At 42.0% G+C, this 18,501-nt stretch overlaps 1 protein-coding gene across 1 annotated transcript in view; it reads right to left on the bottom strand.

Annotated features, from left to right (window-relative positions):
• The window catches only part of rin3 (Ras and Rab interactor 3), a 34,886-nt gene continuing 16,385 nt past the window's right edge, over positions 1-18,501 (bottom strand). Inside the window, exons 7-14 of the mRNA XM_030081786.1 lie at positions 15,851-16,031; positions 8,357-8,528; positions 7,605-7,726; positions 6,530-6,716; positions 5,915-6,046; positions 5,651-5,817; positions 4,062-4,176; positions 1-1,039 (exon numbers count right to left, since the gene is read on the bottom strand). Of these exons, the coding sequence (XP_029937646.1) occupies positions 774-1,039; positions 4,062-4,176; positions 5,651-5,817; positions 5,915-6,046; positions 6,530-6,716; positions 7,605-7,726; positions 8,357-8,528; positions 15,851-16,031 (1,342 nt within the window). The 3' untranslated portion in view covers positions 1-773. The remainder of the gene's footprint in view (positions 1,040-4,061; positions 4,177-5,650; positions 5,818-5,914; positions 6,047-6,529; positions 6,717-7,604; positions 7,727-8,356; positions 8,529-15,850; positions 16,032-18,501) is intronic.

Raw genomic sequence — 18,501 nt, 5'->3', positions numbered from 1 at the left:
ACATATGTATATGTACACTTCTCTCTATATATATATAGAAATAAAATATGATTTCCTGTATGCACATTATTACTGCTGTGCATATAGCATGATTACTATGTGTTGATGTAAATCCTTCTGAAGAATGTAATATGCATCTGTTATCCACAGGTACTGTTGAAGTTGGGAGTTTCAAAATGTTTTCCTTCATTTTGTTTAATTTTCCTGTTTTAAGCAAAATGAACTTTGTTAGAGTGTTGTGTTGTATAGTTTTCTTGGTGTGATATGAGTTCACATGGTGGTGAAATATCCTTATTAGTTGCTCCGTGCTCTTGTTGGCATAATCTATGTTGCTCATTTATATGTTACTTGGGACCTGTTTTGCTGCACTGTGGAAGTTAAAGCAAGGATAGAAATACAGAATTGTGGATTAGCAGCCGAGCGGAGCTCAGAGCAATTAATGAGTATATTTCCATGTGTATTCATATAACATCCAGGTAACTATACAATCCAACACTCTACCAAAGGACAGTTTTGCTTTAATCAGGTAGTCCCACTGAGATCAGCATCTCTTTTTCGAGACCTGAGAATAACATGCATTCATACAATGAAAAAGAAATACGCAATTCAGTCACATGTTCCAACAACATGAAAAACTGCTAAAAATATTCTTGCTGTTGAATGCAACCCCATTCTGAATTGATACTTTGGTGATGTGGTCGCCATGGAAACAGGCACTGCGGCAGTGTAGTCGCCATATCATTACAGTGGCTGCCATCATGATGCTGAGACAGTCACAAACTAATCAGACTCTCTTCCTCTTCCTCAGCTGCCTGCGTATCTATAGCTGTTTCACTGTCATAGTAACAGCTTCCCTCTGGTGTGTCAGGGGGCTGGTTGCCACAGTGACTGTTGCCAGGCTTCTTCTCAGACTGGTCATTGGGGTGATAGACGAAGCAGTAGGCCCCTGGTGGGAGGCTGCTCTTAACACTGAGGGCCAATTCTGTCGGGGCCAGGGGCCGATAAACATTGTCCACATACACACTCAGTGTGTAGGAGTCTGGAGGAGATAAAGAAGGAGGGGTCAGACTACCAGGAGAAGAACAGGAGAGGCCATGCAGTGTCATAACAATAACATTTATGAATTTATATTTACAAATTCATTGCACCAGCACCATCACAATGTCTTTTATAGGATAAGGAAAATATCATTCAATTTAAAGCAGGACCATGTGACATTTTACCACAAAATAACAGCTTCAACATCATTTTAATGCTTCACTGGTATGTAGTAAGTACAGTTCTGTCTCTGTCATGGCCACTGCGCCCTGAAAGCCTGCTCCTGCACTAGAAGTTTGGGGGACCAGTCAGACGAGTCGTAACGCTTTATGGCATGACGTCACCACGTCACCAGCAGCAACAGTGTATAGAAATAATGGCGGTAGCTTTGCCAAAAGAAACATGCCACGCTAAGCCTCTGAGCTGCTCGATGTTTGGCTGTGTTGGTGGAGTTGCTGACTTGCTGGTTTTTGTTCATCAACCAAGTCGGCCTAGTCTGACAGAGGAATTTATTTGAGCAGATATACTTTGTCTCCCCATCTGGTGGTAGCAGCATATTTTCTCTGGTTCAGGTCAAACTAAACTCATGTTACTGTTCTCTCTGTGTGTTAAGTATATGTAAACTTTGATTGCTGTCTGTGCATGTATTTTCACTTAAAACATAGGTTTTCAAGTCAAAAACTTGTTAAAACGCCGCCACACTTTGTTTGTAGTTAGCATGTACACGTGTTAACTACATCAGACAAGACTATTCCACACAGCTGGGATTCCAGATTTTTCCAGTTTTTTTCCAGGTTCTAGTTTCACCCTCACGTTGCTGTTTGTACACTAAATTCCATGCGTTGTATAACTGTAGCTATAAACATGCTGACTTGACCCTTTTTTGTATTTCCTTTCTAATGTGAAGCCAGTACTACAGTAAGAGGTCCAAGAGTTGGAGTGTGTACAGCCTGAAGGAGACAAGGGACTACAGCTACACCCGATACCTGCAGAAGGCCACATACAAGGCTGATGTGGCTGGAATGAAAGAATATGACCTCATGAGACCAATCACTGATTCTTGAGAATTTGGATAAATCATGTCCCACTAAGAAAAATGCTATTTCTGCTGGGAATTTACAACATTTTAATGAATAAAAAGAATCAAGGGCATAATCAGGGAGTCCTTTGCACATTTGTAAGGTTCTTTTATAGGTTTATTTTTAATTTGTATTAATTTAATGATTATATGTTGGCCCATGGCCTACAAAACCAGTTGTCCTCGGATAGGAGATAATCATTTCAACTTGATTAAAACAACAAAAAGTAATAATTTCATTGAATAATATCTTTACCACATGAAAGAGTACATCATAATATGTATTAAAAACTACAAACAATGGGTTTTGAACAATATTTACTATTATTTTGTGGTTGCTCAAAATGTGTCCCACATATTCGTCACCACCGTCAGATATATATTTAAAAAATAATAATAAAAAAACTACAAGGTCAATTACATTCCTGAGGATCCCTTTTCAAACCTTCAGCTCTACTGCATGCTTCAAGACCGCTCAGGCTCCTGGAAGTTTGCTATTTTCTCTTAAATCTCTTCATATTTTTGGACACTGCTACTGTCACAACCATAACATGTCAACACCGTCACTTCTGTATAAAAAATATTAAATTAGATTATGGAATAAATGTATACTTTTTAAGAAGAGGTCTGATGTAGGTAGCAACAGGGGGGAAACAAGCTGGCTAATGTGAACAACTCATGCTTATCATGTGAAAGGGCAGGTTTTTGTCACCACCGTCAGACGTCACCACCGTCAGGTTTTCTGTGTGACGGTGATGACTGAAGTCTGAAAAATGCTTATAACAGTGCTCAGGATTGTTATTTTTTGTACCAAATAGTTAAATAAAGTTGTTAAGCAAGAAGCCATTGACTTGAGTGGTATACATTTTGGAAATGTATGTTGTAATGAGGCGACTGTCACCACCGTCAGATTAGTGTCACCACTGTCAGAGGCAGTTATATTGGTTTTAAATGAATTTGCTTACAATATGTTTCTTTGGTGCTGTTGAGTTATTAAAGTAATAGTCTCTTTAATACAAAAATATGTTTTTCAAATTAAAAAAAAAAACATTACAGTGACAGTGTTGACAAAAACAAAGTAGCCTAATAACTGGAAAAACCTATTTTATGAAAAAAATGCAAAACGAGGAGGTTGCACCGGTACATTGCTGAACAGCCAAGACCTTGGCCTATAATGATATACCTTCAGATTCTGTAATTTAACGCACTTTTTTTTTTTTTCAAAATTAAAACCTGTTTTATCCAAATTCCCAAGAATCAGTGCAATACTCTTATATGTTATGTAATCACAAGTCAACCTACTTATATTGTGATCAGTGATGTACATGTATGAATAAAAACAGACTATATTTCTCCTCAGCTCAATATCAGCTCTGAGGTTATTTTTAATTCATGTGATGAAACTCATGAGAGGATTCAGGGAAGGTTCATAGAGACAAAATGCAAGAAAAAGAATGACACTGGACTCTTGATGTCATTTTTCACTCAGGTTAGTTTCACATGTCCTTGCTTTGTTTTATAAAAAGATATCTTTGGGGAGGAAGGTCTCATGTAAATTTCATACTGTGTACAAGTCATTTTTATACAGGGTATATTTTGATCACTTTTCCAAGAGAAAATATTTTACTAGGCTCTGTACTGTCAGCTGATGGGCCAAATGCAAACTGAAGTGCAGATCAACGATAAAGCAGCTGGTCAATGAATGAAACCCCCCTTAATAAGACATGAGCTCCTTTTCATACAATTAAACACATTCTCTCTAATCCTAGACGCGATAGAGTTACTATAGGAATACTACAGAAATATAGTTATATATTCATAGTCATATAGTCATTTCTAACTTTTTTTTTAAAAACAATAGGATAATGAATTGAACGTTCTGTTTACATTAAGCAGTGAAAATCTAAAAAGCCTTGTGCTGACAGTAGCTGTTTCAGAGAGTTACCTTGTTCAAAACGTTCAGCACACTGCTCTACCAACTGCTGGATGGTGGTAGTGGGCAGAACACCCATAGTTTTGGGGTTGGATCCGTTCTCAGGACAGCACACTGTGAGGAAGTCCTACACAGCATACACATACACAAACACAATATTCGCACCGTGTTAGGAGAAGTGCAGAAGTGTCTCAGTGTGCTCCAGTTCCAACATGTTCCCAGTGGTGGAAATAGCACTACAAACTTCAACTGAAGTAGAAGTACTATCACTCTGCTAGTATTTGACTGCAGTAGAAGTAGAAGTAGTGCAGTAAAGATCTACGTCAGTAAAAGGAAGAAGTGTCTCATTTCAAATGTCCTGGCAGTAAAAGTTCCTTTTTCCAAACAGTAACTGTGTTAGCTGGGATCTTTTCCATGCAGTTAGAAAAGGAGAAGAGAACACGCTGCACACTTCATTCTTATAATAGAGCATTACTCAAAACTGGAGTGAAGACCCTATAGACTCCATTTACAAATATGGAGTAAATTTAATATGATGGTTGAGTCCACTTGGTTCTCATTGTCAGGCCAGCTCTGATATTTTCCCCTTTTTCCTGCACTTATCCCACATTTTTTGACAGTTGATTCTAAATGGTCCTCACTTCCATCGACCATCTGCAGTTTTTCATGGTGCAGCTTTTATTGTGAAATTTGGAAATAACAAAAAGAAGAACCAACAAAGCAGAAGCAGATTCCTCCACTCATCTTTGATGACTGAGTGTTCATAGTGAAAGGTTCCACAATCTGTCACTGATCATCTGTTCTCTGTAATGGATCTGATTTAAAATGTAGTACAACACTCAAGCAAAAATGTTCTTCAGTCAAAGTAAAAATTTCAGCTTTAAGAAATAATCAATGCTTTGTACTCATATTGTAAATACTTTGAAATACAGATTTCATGCATATGTAGAAAAAAGAACCATGTGACCACAAGCGGGATAGATGCTAATATTCTTAAGCACTGGCCCCATGGGCTGTCAAGCCCCTATGTTTGGGGGCATAAATGTAAACTACGGTAAAAACATTAAAGAAAAGGTAATTTAACGCAATTTAACACAGCCTTCTTTAACTGTGACACATCAATAAATGAAATAATTTAACATACCATGTAAATTAAATAACTGGTAGACAAAGAAAAGGTTAAGAAGACCCCATACTTTATTTATAAATCCATATGTGTAACACATGAATGCTGGAAAGTTGAGTAACTTGAATGAGCCGCTGAAGAGTGGATCAAATCCACCTGAGTGTCATCTGAATGCATGCTACACATTAAGCTAATAAATGTGTTTAATTTGTTATATGATTTATTAAACATTAATGTGATATCTGATTTGATTTGTTTTCAGTTTTCTCATTTGCGAATTTGTTTTGCTGTTAAGTTCTTTTTTATACTTCCTGGCCACTGAACACAAGATTGTACAGTCACAATGAACAGACAGTGGAAGGTGTAGATGCAGAGTTTCAGACAAGCACAAAGGCAGTCTCACCTTAATCACTGAGCTGTAGAGCATGTGTGCATGAATGCATATGTGTATTTGTGTGTGTATATGTGTGGGCACCTGCACAGATCCCTGGGCCATGCGCTCCTTGTTCAGGGTGCGTCGTCTCTCCCAGCGGTGAATCGAGTCCTGAACTTCTCTGCTTAGCTGCCGTGTTGCTCCCCTCTGCTGGTCGAAGCTCTTAATGTGCTCCAGAGCTCCATAAGTGGTGGTTAGGTAATAGGAGCCTACACACACACATTCAAAAACACATGAAAATATGCAAAAACTGTCCGTCAAAAATATCTTTCAGGAGAACACTACTTTCTAGGATTCAATTTGTACCCTCTCCCAATGTGAGTGATGGATCCATTAACTCCATCATATATTCAACATCCAGTTGCAGTGCAGCCAAGTTGGATCTAGCCAGGACATACATCATCACAGGCAGGAAGTCATCAGCGCCATGGGCCCGCCCTAAAAATGTGCAGATACACACAAACATACACAAAAACAAAAAAAGCTGATACTTTGAGGAAACTGTCCAAAATGAGTTTAATGTGGACAAGACTGACACCAACATTAGTTTGTACCTTTGTTTGAAACGTTTAACCTGTTTATTTACTAAAACTGGAATTTGTCTGGTAGTCCAAACTAGTGTGACAGTTTTTTGAAGTCAAAATTTAGAGGCCAGAAATTACTACAATGGTTGAGTCCTATGTTGCATAACAAAGAAAAAATAGGTTTTTGCTACTCTATCCTGAGTTGATATAAAACAGTGGTGAATCCAAAGATGAGGAGAATAAAACAAACAAGGAACACTTGGATTAACACTATCAAACATTACATGTTGCCTGGACAGCTAACAGATGTACTTTAGAGTCCTAGATGAACCTGCAGGTCTTCAGTTCAGGACAGGGTTAGGGGTCAGAGGTTAAAGGGCATATTATAGGTTCTGACCTGAACAGCTAACAGACATGGAGTCATAGATGATCTTGCAGGTCTTCAGCAGCAGCTCTATCTTCCTCTGGGGAGAATACTCCAGATGCAGACTGTTCAGTTTACTGCTGATCTTCTCCATAGCCGGAGCTTCAGGGATTGCAGTGGTGATTCCCAGCGCTGTGGTGGTGCTGCCTAGGACCACAGACTGACACACATATAGTACAGATTACTATCATTAATATCAGGATCATTTATAGAAGGGTATAATTTTTACTGCTGGTGCTACATGATAGACCTTTTCTACAGCAGCCACTTTGACATGAAAAAGCAGGTAAACACAGGTGTTTTTAATGATAACAAGTAAGGTTCCACTGCATTTAAATGTCGAAGGGTGTTTTCAGTGAGTCAGAATCAGAATCAGAATACTTTATTGATCCCCAGGGGGAAATTACTTTTTGTTGCAATCAGCATGAACAACACCAGGGCCCTGGCTCTGTTAGACCTAAATGGAACTGGAGCTAGTATTTCATGTCAGAATGGCTGCTGTGAAAAAGGTCTATAGTTCACTTACTATTACTGGTTCACTTACTATTATTTCAACGGCTGTTGCTACTTCTACTATTAGTGCTATTACTACCGCTACTGCTACTACTATGAACTACTTTTAGTAGTAGTACTATTACTAGCACTGCTTTTATTACCATTGTTACTGGTATTGTTATTACAATTATTACCAATGACAATCTTTCTAATAATACTACTACCACCACTACAGTTACTTTTACTACTACTGGTACTATTATTAATAGTGCTGCAGCAACTATGACATCTAAACTTATGTGACTACTATTGCTGCTACTGCTTCTACTACTACTACTACTAATAATAATAATAATGGCAGCATGTCAGAGGTATTTAGAACACCTGTTTGTGTGATAGAGTCTGTGCAGAGTCTTAGTGTGAACTCTGTCCCAGCTGTAGTAATGATGGTAATAATTATACTACTACTTCTGCTTTTAATATGACAACTGCTGCTACTGCTGCCGCAAGGACATACAGTCCATCCCCCCATGACAGGGCATTCCTGTCTCACCTGGTTCTGTGACAATTGTTGAAGGCTGTCATTGTCAGTGTGCAGTTTCTCCAGACTGCGGTAAATTGGCTCTCGCAGTGGCTTCAATACACTCTTACACAGAGCTGCTTCCACTATGGTCTCTGGGAGGATACACACACAGTTTAGTGATGTGTGTATTGGTGTTGTGACTATTCAATTAAGATAGAAATGTTGAAATTACTTATTTAAATTTGACCATTTTAACCCCCCACTCCCCTCAAAAAAAAGAAAAAAGAAAGAAAAAAAGAAAGACAAGTGGTGTAGTGTTTCCCCTAGAATATTATTTTTGTCAGTGAGGAAAACCCTCTGAAACAGCCTTTAGACCAGAGTAGGACACTAAAACTCTCCACTGAAGATCATACCAATAAAAGTTCTTGTAGGTTTAGTAGCTCTGGTAGGTAAATTCTTGGATATAACACTGTTTATAAATGGCCAAATTATTCACAAAAACATTATTGACTATTAATTTCAATTTTCACAGACTGCTATGTTTGATACTACTCCCACATCATAATAGACTTATTTGAATGAGAAAACCAGTATTATTAATAACAATGTCACAATCTGTGGTCAGGAACCACCATTATATCACAGGTAAACAACACTGACTGGCCAACAGCCGATTTTTGTTAAAAATCAGATGTTTTGCCAGTCAGATCTGATTGTTACCATAAATTGGATGTTGGTCCTATTTGGCCTGATACGTTTGTTTTAATTAGTTGTAAAGATACCTAGTTTGTCCTGTGTGTACTGATGTTGCGGCTCCAACATGGCTTGCAGCTCTGTACTCTGCAGCAGGTAGCTTTTCAGTTGAGTCATCATCTGTCTGATCTCCTGTAGCAGCTCAGTGGTGGAGGTGTGACGTGACATGGTCTCCAAGGTGAAGGCACGGTGCTCCTTAACCTAAACAAAAAAGACAATAACATGGCAAAAAGTTATTAATGTATGGTTTGTTGACATACAGGTTTCAGTCTTCGTTCTCTTGTCTCTACACTGGGAGAAATGTTCATATTGAAGGAGCTAAGCCTATTGCTTGGCTACTGAGGTGATTGCCCAGGAAAACCTGTGGATGAAGCGCATTTGCTGCTGCTTGCTGTGTTCTCAGTAAGGAGTTCCGCACGCTGTTCTTCTGGTGCAAATATAACAGACAATTTATTACCCACAGCGCACGGTAACAGGGTCAGAGTCCATTTTCATTACAAACAAAAACCGAGCAAACACACTCAAGCATGTTCGCGCTCTCGCGGTCAAAAACCAAAAACCAACCTTTTGCCTCTCTTGGAGCAAGGGCAAATACTCTCTTATCCATCTCTTCCAGAAAAAATCTGAGAGGTACTGTACTTGTCTCCAGCATCTTCTCACATACTGGTCATGCGGTTCAAACACTCCAGGTGGCAAAGCTGGTTTACCTTTCAGGAGAAGATGGTTAGGCGTGAGAGGTTCCAGGTCCGTAGCATCATCCGAGAGCTTAGTAATTGGACGATCATTCAGAATGGCTTCCACTTCACAGAACACTGTATGCAGTCCATCATCATCCAGCTTCTGTTGACGTGGGACAGAACTGAGCACTCTCCTCACCAGGCGGATCATCTGTTCCCACACACCACCATGGTGTGAGCCTGCAGGTGGATTAAAACTCCAACGAATTCCAACCTGTGACAGAGCTCCTTGAATCCTATCCTGATTCAAAGCAACAAGAGCCTCCTTCAGTTCTCTGTCTGCCCCGACGAAGTTGGTACCATTATCAGATGTTAGGTGTGCCACTTGACCTCTCCTGCTGATAAAACGCCGCAGAGCATTGATGCATGCGTCCGTGTCCAGTGAAGCAGCTACCTCCAGATGAACAGCCCGGCTTGCCATACAGGTAAATATAACTCCATATCGCTTGCAGGTTGATCTTTCGTCTCTCGTTACTTCGACTGGTCCAAAGTAATCCACTCCTGTGTTGGTAAACGGTGGCAAATCAGGAAGGATTCTCATCTTTGGTAGATCTGCCATTTTTTGTTCCAATGCTCTGCAGTTGTAACGCCTACAAAAGCTGCATTCCCCAATGATCTTCCTGACAGCTGCATTGGCGTTCGTGATCCAAAACCTCTTCCTCACCTTGGACAGTGTGTGAGTCCGCCCACTATGGCCCAGATTTTGGTGTACATGCCTGAGAATGAGCATAGAGATGTGCTGCTCCTTGGAGAGAATGAGGGGATGCTTTGCTTCCTCGGGCATTACTCCTCTACTCAATCTTCCTCCAACCCTCAAAAGTCCATCCTCCAAAACTGGATCCAGCCTGTATATGGGACTTCGTCGACTCACTGTCACTTTCCCAGATGACAAAGCAGCAATTTCCTCACCAAATCTCTGTTGCTGACAATAGCGAACTATGGCAATCTCTGCTCCCAATAGATCATCCAGCGTCAGTGCGCCACTCCTGAATGTCAATGTGACCCTTTGTCTTTCAGCCTGCCTTGAAATGTCCTGACTGCTTTCATCTGGATGATTAGCCACAGAAGCCTCCAACTGCTTCTTCAAGCGACTCTGTTCCCACAGCATAGCCTTTAACCTGAGGATCCAGGCGACCGCTGTCTTGAGCCTCTTCCAGTCAGAAAAGTAGGTCATAAGCTGGTCAGTAGGACTAGACACGTCACACACACTGATGGTATTTACTGTTGCCTCCTTTCTGACCTCTTGGTCATTAGAATCCACAGAGACGTCCAACACAGTTTTAGGCCAGTCCTCCTCATGCTTCCAAAGAAATGTGGGACCTTCCAGCCACCTGCTGTTGTTGAAAAAGTCAGTGACCTTCATCCCCCTTGATGCGTCGTCTGCTGGATTGTCTTTGGAACTGACATGCCTCCACTGTGAGGGTTCAGATGTTTCTCTGATGATCGAGATTCTGTTGGCGACGAATGTGTGAAAGCGTCTATCCTCATTGTTAACATACTTCAACACTGAAGTGCTGTCGGTCCAAAAGACTGAATCCTCCAACTGGAAGTCCAACTCTGCCTTTAGCAATGAGTCCACTCTGACCGCAAGGACAGCAGCTGTCAACTCAAGACGGGGAATAGTTACAGCCTTTAGTGGGGTCACTCTGGCTTTGCCGAGCAGGAAAGTGACCTGGATGTTATTTTCCTGATTTAACATCCGGATGTATGTTACAGTTCCGTATCCACTTTCACTGGCATCAGCAAAGTGATGCAATTGGGCATGTTTGACCCCTCCAAAGTCCACGGGCTTGACGCATCTCCCCACATTGAATACAGCCAGCTGATCCAAATCCTCCAACCATCTTTTCCAGTGGGGTAAGATGTCCTGCGGCAAATCGTCATCCCATCCGCAACCTCTCCCACAGAGCTCCTACTGCATCATCTTGGCAAGCAAGGTGACCGGTGCCAGAAAACCCAACGGGTCATACACTGAGCTGGAAACTGACAGCATACCACGCCGGGTGAGAGACTATTGTTTCATCTCCATCTTGAACCCAAAAGAGTCCGTCTCGACACACCACTGCAGACACAGAGCCCTTTCGACTGGAAGCTTATCTCGGTTCAAATCCAACTCCTTTAGGTCCTTGGCCCTTTGATCCTCTGCAATGGCTTGCAAAACAACACGACTGTTGCTAATCCACTTCTCCAAGATGAAGCCTCCCTTCTGACACACCAAGTACCAAGATCTTTTATCATCTGGACAGCTTCTCTTTCAGTGGCTGAGCTCTTCAAACAGTCGTCCACATAAAAATTCTGTTTGACAGATTGAATCGCCTCGTCCACAAACTCAGACTGGTTATCATCAGCCGTTTTCCTCAGTGCATAGCTTGCGCAGCTGGGAGATGATACAGCGCTGGTGTACAGTCATCCTATACTCCACAAGGTCTTTAGTGAGATCTCCATCTGGCCACCAGAGAAAGCGGAGAAAGTCCCTGTCTTCTTCAGCAACTCTCACCTGGTGAAACATAGCTTTAATGTCACCCATGAATGCCACCGGTTCCTTTCTGAAGCGGATAAGGACTCCTAGCAGTGAGCTGGTAAGGTTAGGACCCTGCAAAAGTTCACTGTTCAGTGATGCTTCTTGAAATGTGGCTCCACAGTCAAACACCACACGGAGGGTTCCTTTCCTTGGATGGTGGACACCATGGTGAGGGATGTACCACACCTTCCCCTCTTCCCAATGCAGTTGCTGCTGAGGCGCTTGCTCTGCATAGTTCTTACTTATGAGCGTGTTCATGTACTCAGCATACTCCTGGTGCAAGCCTTTGTTGTTCAGGAACCTTTTCCTCAAACCCTGAATCCTTTGCTTCGCCACTGCAAAGTTATTAGGCATACACACCTCTTTGTTCTTAAAGGGCAATTTCAGACAATACCTTCCTTCCTGCAGCACTGCTGAGTGCTCCATGATCTCCAGAAACTTGTGATCTTCTCTGGACATTTCTTTCTCCCTTGAGGTTTTCTCATTAAAATCATGGTTGTACTGTTTGGCCAGCATTTCTTCGAGTTTACACACGGAGATCTTGTTCACCGTGACCAAGGGTAGCTCCACCTCAGAAGCACCACTGTTTCCATTCAGTGGACCATTAACAACCCATCCCAGCACTGTCCTAACGGCATACGGGCCATTCCCGCAGCTGTTAATAACCTCCCAAGGTTCCAATAATTTGGGAGCATCGGATCCAATCAACAGGTCAACAGTTGCTTTGATGTTTGGGATTTTTACCTTTGACAAATGTGGCCATTTCGCCAGTTCCTCAGGTGTCACCATATTATCAACAGTGACTGGCATTTTCATCTGTGTGAGAACCTCTGGGAAAATATGAAAATCATTGCCGTCCAGACCGGATACCTCCAAACCAGTCAATGAGTACGCCGGGACTACTGTCTTTTGCCCCATTGTGCTCAACAGGAAGTTGGTTTTTCTGCCTGCGACATTCAACTTCCGCATTAGATGTTCTGTGCAGAAGGTGGCGGAACTGCTAGGATCCAGAAAGGCATAGGTTTTTATGATGCGATTTCCCTTTGCACTTTTAATCTTCACAGGGAGAATGGATAATACACACCGGTCCTTACGGCCCCTGTATGTCCACATGTTTTAGGTGAAGTTGGCTGTTTGGATGTTTCCAACAGTTCTGAAGCTGGTTGCCTTTTAATATGAAACACGGTGGGATGAGTTTGACCACATACTTTGCATGTTAAGTGCCTCTCGCATTCACGGCTCATGTGACCAACACATAGGCATGCAAAGCAAACTCCATTTTCCGTCAGAAACAGAATCTTTTCCTTGTGCTTCTTTCCTTTGAACTGTTTGCACTCCTTCAAGAGTGACCACGAGCACAGCAAAGGCATCCAATTTTCTCCACCTTTCCTTGGGCTGATGTTGGCTCTTTAAGTACCTCAGGAACTTCCATAGATGTTACTGTGGTGGCAACAACATTTCCCTTTACTCCATTTCTGGGTTGTGACTTAAATGTGGCACCGGTCTTCATCCCAGCAACACCAGATCTCGGATCCTGTATTTCACCAAACAGAGGGTCAGAAAGAATGCTGACACGACGCTCGATGAACATGACCAGATCATTGAAGCGAGCTCTTTGGTTGGTTGTCTCCATTATGTCATGAGCTATGGTCCTCCATTGCTCCCTCATTTTGAATGGCAACTTTGACATAATGGCTCTCATGTTTACCGGCATATCCAGTTCCTGCATATACTGGAGCTCCTCCATTACATTGCAGCATCCACGCAAGAATAAGGAGTAGGCTTGGAGTGCTTTGACGTCCTCTGATTTTATTGTTTGCCATGACAATGCCTTTTCCATATAAGCAGTTGCGATTTTATATTGATTTCCAAAATGTTTATGTAGAAGATCCTTTGCCACTGCATAGCCACGCTCAGGAGCCATATGCTGGCAGCTACGCACCAGTTCACGTGGCTGTCCTCTGGTAAACTGTTCCAGGTAGTATAAACAGTCCGCTTTTCCTGCTTTTTCCTCCACTCCCTGCTCAAAAGCCCTAATGAATGCCCTGTATTGGAGAAGGTCCCCTTCGAATGTGGGAATATCCCGTGGTGGAAGTGACATCAAATGCTGCTGCTGCACCAGAGCTGCTGTTATTTCATTCTGTCTGTGCATGATGGTAAGCATGTCTCCGGCTGGCTTTGATGATGGTGAGTAGGTTGAGCAACTGTTGGGCTGTTGTGTTGAAAATGCTGTGATGATTCCACTAGTTTGTTTTCCTCTTGTTGTTCACAGGGGCTGCATTGATGCATTGAAGCAGCCTTAACCCACAGCTCTGTTTCCTTGGGTCGCACATTCTTTAACAGGGGTCTGTTGGGTGGCAATGACCATTTTGTTAAATCATTTTGTTGTGCTGATTTCCATGCTTCAGGCTCATACTCCTTTGCCAGAGGATTCAACCCATTGACAGATTCCTTTTTGCTTTTCTCCTTCTCAAAATAGGAACTCATGCCATTGGGGGGTCCCTGAGAAGAACTTCTCCTGTCTGAAGCTTGTAATACTGCCAACCTAGCAGTGGATGCAGCTATTTCGGCTTCCACTTCCTCTTTTTCTCCTCAACTGCTGCTCCTGCTCCTCCAAAGCATGTTTTTCCTTTAAAGCTGCAGCACGTGCCACAAGTGCGGCCCTTTCTGCCTCAGCCTTTATGGCTGCAGAGGATGTGGTACTTGACTTGCCACTGCTACGGCTCCTATGACTTGAGCGTTTACTAACATTTGAAACACTGTCATTTGGATTAACATCATCCACAACATTACCATTTTTGTTTGAATGACCTTCATCACATGAAACCCATATTTTTGTGTTAGCAATACACTCATTAATAGGCAACATTTTTGCTTTAAACCATATTTCATGTTTTTCTTTTTCATCACATGGTAGCAAACCCAACAAACAATCATGCATGCTTTTTACTTCATCCTTCACTTCAATCAGTTTACCAAGAGCATCCTGTACCTGTGCTTTATCCTGCGTTACCATTAAACCTTGTACTGATTTTATTATGTTGGCTGCTTTATTTAATTTAGCTTTTCTGCCAGACTGTAACCTGTCCAGTTCGTTTGCAAGCGCCTTTGCCGTGAGCTTAACCTGTCGTTTTTCGGATCGTGTGTCCACACCCTCGTCCTCCGCCGCCACAAAATGTGCCGAAGCATCCAGCCGCTGCCCTTGTCCTCCGCCGCCGCAAAACGTGCCGAAGCGTCCAGCAGCTGCCCTCGTCCTCCGAAGCCGCCTCCGTTATGTCGCAAAACGTGCCGAAGCGTCCACAAAAAAATACAACTGGTGCAGGTTTTTGACTATTATTGAAGGAGCTAAGCCTATTGCTTGGCTACTGAGGTGATTGACCAGGAAAACCTGTGGTTGACGCGCATTTGCTGCTGCTTGCTGTGTTCTCAGTAAGGAGTTCCGCACGCTGTTCTTCTGGTGCAAATATAACAGACAATTTATTACCCACAGCGCACGGTAACAGGGTCAGAGTCCATTTTCATTACAAACAAAAACCGAGCAAACACACTCAAGCATGTTCGCGCTCTCGCGGTCAAAAACCATTTGCCTTTCCGGGCCAAACACCTGCCGACAACAGTGACATCACTACATATATACACCTGTGCACAATGACATCACAGCGACACCCACAGTATATACAGGGAATAACAGCTAAATTTGACACACCATATTTGGCTCCTATAGTTCATGTTAATAGCTGCCCTACAAAAAAGATATATGATCTTTGAATGAGACACATCTGCATTACCATTCTTACATTTATATTTTGTTTTTGCATTTTGTTGACACTGTTATCTAGAGCAACTAAGCTCTGTGTTGGTTGTATCACAGTATTAGCATTTTTGTGAAGCTGCCAATACCTGATATTTTTAGCCAATATTCAGTGGATTTAACTGGACAACTTTTGCACTCAAAAAACCAACACAAAGATTCAGTGTTTCCCACAATTTTATTCTTGTCTGGACAGAAAAAATTAAAGTTTTTAGTTGGGTTTTAGGCAGGTTCTGCTGAGAGTTCTACACATTGACAACAGGTGAATTCTGTGAAAACTATAATCTACTAGTGCATCCAATCCAAAGGTATCTGTATACTGACTCAAACACTCATGCAGGTTCACCTCTTATGCTTTAGAGATCCAGACAATAGATGAAGATCTTTTCCAAAATGCTCTGTGTCTGCTTAGTGGTGTTTTGGGAGTTAGATCCTACTTGTTTACTGTACTCACCAGACTACCAAAGTAGCTCAGTGGGTCCCTGGCCAGTTCTACAATGCGTTGTGTGAGACGGCGGTCGTGGCTGATGAGGCCACTGAGGACAGTGGATAGGCGATGCCGGGCTCGGTCCAGCATCACTGTGGTGGGGGTTCGCTTCACTGCTGCCTTTTGGTTGCGGCCGTCTGCACTGCGACTGGAAAGAAACATACAATGAATGTTACAGCCAAGATAAGATTACACTTTACAGTAAAAATAGATTGATCTCTTCATTCAAATTAAATTCACAACAGCCTTTGTTGTATTTTTATTCACTTAACTGATGTGAGAGAGCAACTTAGGAAGAGCTGCAGTAGAATTCAGGAGCATCTGTGAACATGCATGTTTTTAAAGACATGTCTTACTTTGACCACAAGCCTGCTAACCAACAATGTTTTTTTTTTTTTAAACATATCTGTAAAGAGCATTAGAGAGCATAAAGAAACATTCACAGAAAATAATATAATGTTTGATGCCACCTTTTAAAGAGCAATAAAGGTACTCAAATCTCTTTGTTACCCTGGTAAATCTGATTGACCTCAACTTGCATCTAAAGTCTAAATATGACCACCAAAACCTTGGAGAAATCAGGTTTGTTTAAGTATGTACAAAAGAAATACAATACAAATGATAGATACAATTAAGTCCATCAGTATTTGGACAGTGGCACAATATTCATAATTTTGCCCTTGTACACCACCACAGTGCATCTGAAGTGGTGCAGACTCTAAACTTTAATTTAAGGAGTGGAACAAAAATATGGCATTAACCATTTAGGAATTACAGCCAGTTTTATACATTGTCCACCCATTTTCAGAGGCTCAAAAGTAATTGGACACTTGACTAAAAAGCAGTTTGGTGGCCAGGTGTGACATTTTTCCTAGTTATTCCATGACAAATTAAGAGAATAAAAGCTCTGGAGTTCATTCCAAGTGTTTGCATTTGCATTTGATAGCTGTTTATCAGAACCCCCAACCAAAGAGGTGTCCATCATTAAGCTCCAAAAAAAAAAAAAAAAAAAAAAAAAAAATCTATCAGGCAGATAGAAACAACTTTATGAGTAGCCAAATCAACGGTTTGGTATATCCCGAAAAGAGGGAATGCACTGGTAAGCTCAGCAACACCAAGAGGCCTGGAAGACGACAGAAGACATCTAAAGTGGATGACCAAGAATTATTTCCCTGGTGAAGAAAAACCCATTCACAATGTCTAGGGAAGTCAAAAACTCTCAAGGTAGGCGTATCTTTGTCCAAATCTACAGTCAAGACACGTTTACAAGAAAATAAATACAGAGGGTATACAGCAAGGTGCAAACCACTGGTGTCACTAAAAAACAGGAAAGCCAGATTCAATTTTGCAAAAAAATTAAAAAAGCCTGCCCAATTCTGGAAAAAGGTTTTTTTTTTTGGACAGATGAAACAAAGATAAACTTATGGAGTGTGGAGAATAAAAGGAACAGCTTATGACCCTCCATCACTTCCTCCATCATCTGTCCAGCATGGTGGAGGCAGTGTTATGGCATGGGCATGTATGGCTGCCAATGGATCTGGGTCATTAGTGTTGATGTGACTGCTGATGAAAGTAGCAGGATGAATTCTGATGTTTATGCTATACTATCTGCTCAGATTCAGCCAAATGCTACAAAACTGATAAGATGGTGCTTCACAGTGCAGATGGACAATGACCCAAAACATACTGTGAAAGCAGCCTGAGAGTTACTGAAAGCAAACAAGTGGAATATCCCTCAATAGCCAAGTCAGTCCCCAGACCTCAACCCAACTGAGCTGCTTTTCACCTGCTGAAGACCAAACTGAAGGCTGAAAGACCCACAAACAAGCAGCAACTGAAGGAGCTGCAGTAAAGGCTTGGCAGAGCATCTCAAGGGAGGAAAGTGGTGATGTCCATGGGTTCCAGACTTCAGGCAGTCATGGACTGTAAAGGATTTTCCTCCAAATACTGAGTATAATCCTTATCTGACCTGATGACCTGGTCATTACCAGGTCAACTCTGCCCATCTTACCAATCTGCAGGCTTATGACCTGGGGGTGTCTGATCACAAGGCCATGGGGCTATCCTCCTCATCTTCCATCTCTAAGCCTAAACGCCAAATCAGTTTCAGAAATATAAAAAACATCAGTACAGAAACCCTGACTGCAGATCTTCAGCATCTTTCCACTGATTTTTCATCAGCTGACGACGCACTGGACTACTATAACAGCCACCTGAGCAGCCTCTTGGACCTTGATGCTCCTATTAAGACCAGGACAGTCACCTTCTACCGCCCCACGCCCTGGGTCACAGACAAACTGTGGAAAATGAAGGCGGCAGCACGCGTCCTTGAGCGGCGCTACATTTCCACTGGCCTGATTGTGCACAAACAGGCGTACAGAGAGCACCAAAGGGCCTACGCAAAGTCCCTCAAAGATGCATGGTCAAAGTTCTTCTCAGATACCATCAGAAACAGGGCAGGAAATTCAAAACAGCTCTTCTCAGCCAACCGTCTCCTCAGACCAATATCCTCTCCACCCAACGAGGCCACAGAAGAACAATGTGATAAATTCATGGCCTTTTTTACCTCAAAAATTTCAAAAATTCGCTCTGCACTCTCTGGTCCCCAAACTGCTTCT

The sequence above is a fragment of the Myripristis murdjan genome, chromosome 22, assembly GCF_902150065.1.
Source record: "Myripristis murdjan chromosome 22, fMyrMur1.1, whole genome shotgun sequence".
Taxonomy (NCBI): Eukaryota; Metazoa; Chordata; class Actinopteri; order Holocentriformes; family Holocentridae; genus Myripristis; species Myripristis murdjan.
This window is presented reverse-complemented; position numbering and strand designations above follow the sequence as displayed.